The sequence below is a fragment of the Pteropus vampyrus genome, unplaced genomic scaffold (genome assembly GCF_000151845.1).
Source record: "Pteropus vampyrus isolate Shadow unplaced genomic scaffold, Pvam_2.0 Scaffold75, whole genome shotgun sequence".
Taxonomy (NCBI): domain Eukaryota; kingdom Metazoa; phylum Chordata; class Mammalia; order Chiroptera; family Pteropodidae; genus Pteropus; species Pteropus vampyrus.
In genome coordinates, this window is record NW_011888856.1 from 726417 (window position 1) to 730822 (window position 4406).

Genomic DNA, 4406 nt, shown 5'->3' on the forward strand with positions numbered 1-4406 from the left:
AATAGAGCCTGGTTCCAAGCCAGAGAATCACTGGGAGCACTGGAGCTTACTTCCAGACACACCCCTCTGGTTTTGCCTTCCATCCAAAGGGCTGGCAAACACGTACCTACTTGTGACTGGGCAACCATGGTCGACTTTCGGTCACATAGAGGAGAAAAAGGCAGCCCCAGCTCTGCTTCTCTGTCACCCTAGAAAAACAGGAGATGAGAGTAAATTAAGAATACTAGGCTGAACCACTCAGATTTTATTTAGCAACTTTAGCTGCAACAAAGGCCACTGGCCTTTATTTTAATTATCATAATTACATCACACAATAAGCCCTTATGGGGCCTGTGTCGCTGCATAAAGGACACCGGGAGGCTGAAGCCCTCTGGGGTACAATCATTCCAGCCAACTGCAGAGGCACGTGCTGTTGTATAGAAAGCCTCATTAGGCAGCAACAGGTCCCCTGAGGAAAGAAAGGAAAACAGTGTATCCTGTGGCCTATAGACAACACTGCAGTCAGAAGGCCTGTGTGTTCTCCAGTGTCTAGCATCGACTTGTGGCCTTTCTTGAGCCAATGAACCCTTCCCAGCTGTGGGCTGTGTTCAAGGCACAAATTCAAAGTGGCTCAATTTGAATTTCTTCTGCTCGTGCTACCTGAAACCATATACTGGAGAAAGTGCTTCTGGGCTCTTAACTGCAGGACTCAGGCCATAATGAAAAGTGTACCAAACAAGAAGCAGAGTAGTAAATAACTGCTTGCGTATGTTGAGTTAGATAATAATGAAACAGGATTCTCTGGCCAATGTATTCTCAAACTCACCAAAGAGTGTGGCTATAATAAGCAAGTGCTGTGCAAAGTCTAAATAATGAAGACGGTTTTCAAAAATCTGAACTAGAAGCTGAACACTTTGGTCACACACCCAGAGGAAAGGAAACATACGTGATGTTTCTTACAGCAGTGACACTTTGCTGATTCATTTAATGAAGAAAGAATCTGCTAACGTTAATGGCGACTGACTTGGGCTTGACCTTGGCCTTTCCCCTACTACCTGTGTGACCATGGGAAGTTTACTTTCTCTTTCTACATTTCAGTTTGATGATCTCTGTGAAAATGTGGGATAATGATCCCTACCTGATCAAGTTATGAGGAGGATTAAATGAGAAAATGCATGTAAGTAAATAGAAATAACTATGATTATTTCCCAATTGGTGTCTCTAATATTTAAGACAAGATGTAGAAACATTTAGTGAATTTGTTACATTGAATACACTGATTATAATACATGTCAACAATAAATTTATAGTAAATAAAGAGTAACACCAACCATGCTCAAAAACCAGGCCGGGTTCAAAAACCAAATGCTTTTACTTTCCAAGGCGGGTACCAAAGAGAAAGGATGAGAGTTCGCACACACATCTAACATCTATGGAAAGGAAAGAAAAGGAGTAGGCGCCTGAGGAAGCTGACCCGTGGGGTCACAGTGTGCCCTGGAGACACTTAAGGGTCTCAGGAACAGTCCTGAAGCGGGTTAGCTCCTTCTGCACCCTTCTTGGTACAGACACCCCATGGGGCATAATGGCTCCTCCGCTTCCGAGTATGCCTTGCTGAGGGCTGCTCCATCCCTCAAGGGGTGTGATCAAAATGATTTATGCCTGAGCTATTTCCACTTGAGCAAGATGAAGAGAGGAAAGAATATAACGTAAGTTGTGGTTGTGCGGATGGGGTGGTGGGACAGCTCAGCCAAAACAAATAAAACCCACTCTTATTCCCCACCGAGCGGGGATACAGTTGTTTTACTGGTATATTTTCATGGGGGTGGTTGAGAAGAGATGAGCACTAACCTCTTGACTATTAAGATGTAAGCATTAATGTGGATTTTATTACTGAAAAAGTAATATTAAACAACTTCCTATCCCATGGACTTGCATATACCCACAGCTACATATCACGTACAGCCTTTGGATTTAATTGAGCTGAGTACAGTCAAATATTGAAAGCCTATTTTAAAATAGTGGTCATTGAATTCCCTTTTGAGGATACACACATTTATGAATTATAAAGAAAATGTGCAGAAATTATGAAAAAATGTACTTCTACAGGTGACGCCGATATATTTTGAATCCATAACTACTGGCCCTTGTCTCATTATTCATACAGTTTCCTCTTTACTAAAAAGGTCAATATTTTCAACCATGATAGATCAAATTTTGAAAAATAATATATAAAATACCTAAATGACATAATTAATAAGGTAAATGTATGGTGTCCTTTAAATACTATACTATGTAAGTTGGAAATATATCTACTTTTCAAGAGTCATGAACATTCACAAACATTGATTATACAGTAGGTGACAAATGAATTTCACAGTAACATCCAAACGATGAAAAAATTATTTGACCAAATTTCAACAAACCACAAACTAATTACAAAACTAGAAAGCAAAGGAACCTATTACTGGAAAATTATATAAACAAACACCTCCACCTGAAGCAACTCTTGGGTAAAAGAAAATCTACACCAAAATTAAAGAATATTTGGAAAAGAATGATTATGAACACACTGAACATCAAAATCTCTGAGATTCATGACAAGAAAAAGACAAACTCTTAGTCTTATATTTTCTAATATTAAACAGCTAGAATAAAAGTAAATGAATTGAGCATCCAACTCAGGGAGTTAGCAAAATAACAAAATAAACTCAAGCAGAAGAAATGAATTAATAAGAATGAAAACACCAATTAAGGCACTATAAAATAAAAAACAAACAATAAAATAATAAAACAATTTCATAGATAAGAGAAAAAAACACTAATATATGAAATGAGAAATAAAAATGGAAAAATAACCACAGACAGAGGAACTTAAAGAAAATGCAGGAGATGTTTGCAAAATACAAAAGTATACTGCAATACAATGGAGATGAACTTGAAGACTTTTACAACATGTATTTACCAAAAAGACAAACTTGTACCTCTTTAAGTCACTATTTCATTGAAAAACACCCTGGGGCAGTGGCGTGGGTTTACAAAATATGGTTATAAAACTAAAGATGTAACTAACTCTTTTAGCAAAGCATGGAAGGGCCGGTATTGGCATTGAAGTTATGCCCTTATTTTGAAATATAACCCAACTTCCAAATGTAATTTTTTCAAAGACTCTACAGTCCCATTGAGATTTCCCATTCGAACTGTCCGATTTAAAATCTATAGTTAACAGCTGAGACAAAATTTCTCCTACAATGGCTTATGACATCTGGGTTAAAATAGTAAATCAACAAAAATAATTCACTGAATCATAATTACCAAAAAACATTCCAGTCCGGGGAGCTAACATTCCATTCCCAATAGGCCAGGAATTCAACATGGTTCTTTTCACTTTGCCTCTAGAACATTTACATTCAATTTGAGCAAATGTGCATGCAAATGAGGTTCCCTTTATGGGAAAAAAATGTTCACATATTTAAGTAATTTCTCATAGTCGCTCTCTCACAATGAAAAAGAAAACATCATTTCAATACCTCCAACTTATGAGTTAGCTACGATCTGCCTTTGGCTGCAGATGACATACTCTTACCTGTAGGAGTGTTACTGCGAAAGCATATGATAAGGGGAATGAATATTTGGAGAAAATGTTCTCATTAATATTCGAAAAATAGCTTCTGGAAAAATAGCTCAAAATTAGCCCTCAATTAAGGATGAATTTGCAGAGTCATTCTTGTATATACAATAGAGCCACACCCATACAGCCCTACTTCCTCACACACCATTGGGTTCCCCTTGGGAATTACACTGTGAGGCCAAGCAATGACTTTGCAAGGATGAAATAGCCATGTACTGAATAAGGTATGTCAATGTAAGAACATTCAAACCTGTAGAGAATTTATTTGAGCCAAACAGAGGAAGCAAGGTCCCAACTGACTGCGAAAAATGGTTCCTAGAATAGCAGTTTGCAGCTCCTTCTATGCATTTTGAACTAAGGAAGGTTACATGAAGGTGGAGAAAAGCAAGGTGGGGATTATGTGCTCTCTTGAAGGTGGCTTATGAGAGGTCTGAAAAGAGGCATTTCAAAGGTATGTTAACCTAGATGCACAGAAACAATGGACAGGGCTTGCTTAAAGCGAAGATAAAATTTCACTAAAGAAGTTTTATGCCTGGGACATAACTACCCACCATGACCTGCCCAGTTAGGGACTTATGATCAGATCACCCTGTGAGATTACTTTCCATAGAATCCCTTTTGCATCCACAGGTACCTGTTGGTGTATTCATATAACAGTTTAAGGGTGCTTGTGTATATGCATGTGTTGATATGTACTATGGATGAAAGAAATGTAGAATATTTAAAGACTCTGGGCGTTCTTGTAGAGGACACAGCCCTGTGTCTTAGACTGAAGTAACTTTGAATGTAATAGAAGAGT

At 38.1% G+C, this 4406-nt stretch overlaps 1 protein-coding gene across 1 annotated transcript in view; it reads right to left on the reverse strand.

Annotated features, from left to right (window-relative positions):
* The window catches only part of PDE1C (phosphodiesterase 1C), a 249684-nt gene that overhangs the window by 63265 nt on the left and 182013 nt on the right, over positions 1–4406 (reverse strand). Inside the window, exons 10-11 of the mRNA XM_023532039.1 lie at positions 3563–3647; positions 107–188 (exon numbers count right to left, since the gene is read on the reverse strand). Coding sequence (XP_023387807.1) covers positions 107–188; positions 3563–3647 — 167 coding nt within the window. The remainder of the gene's footprint in view (positions 1–106; positions 189–3562; positions 3648–4406) is intronic.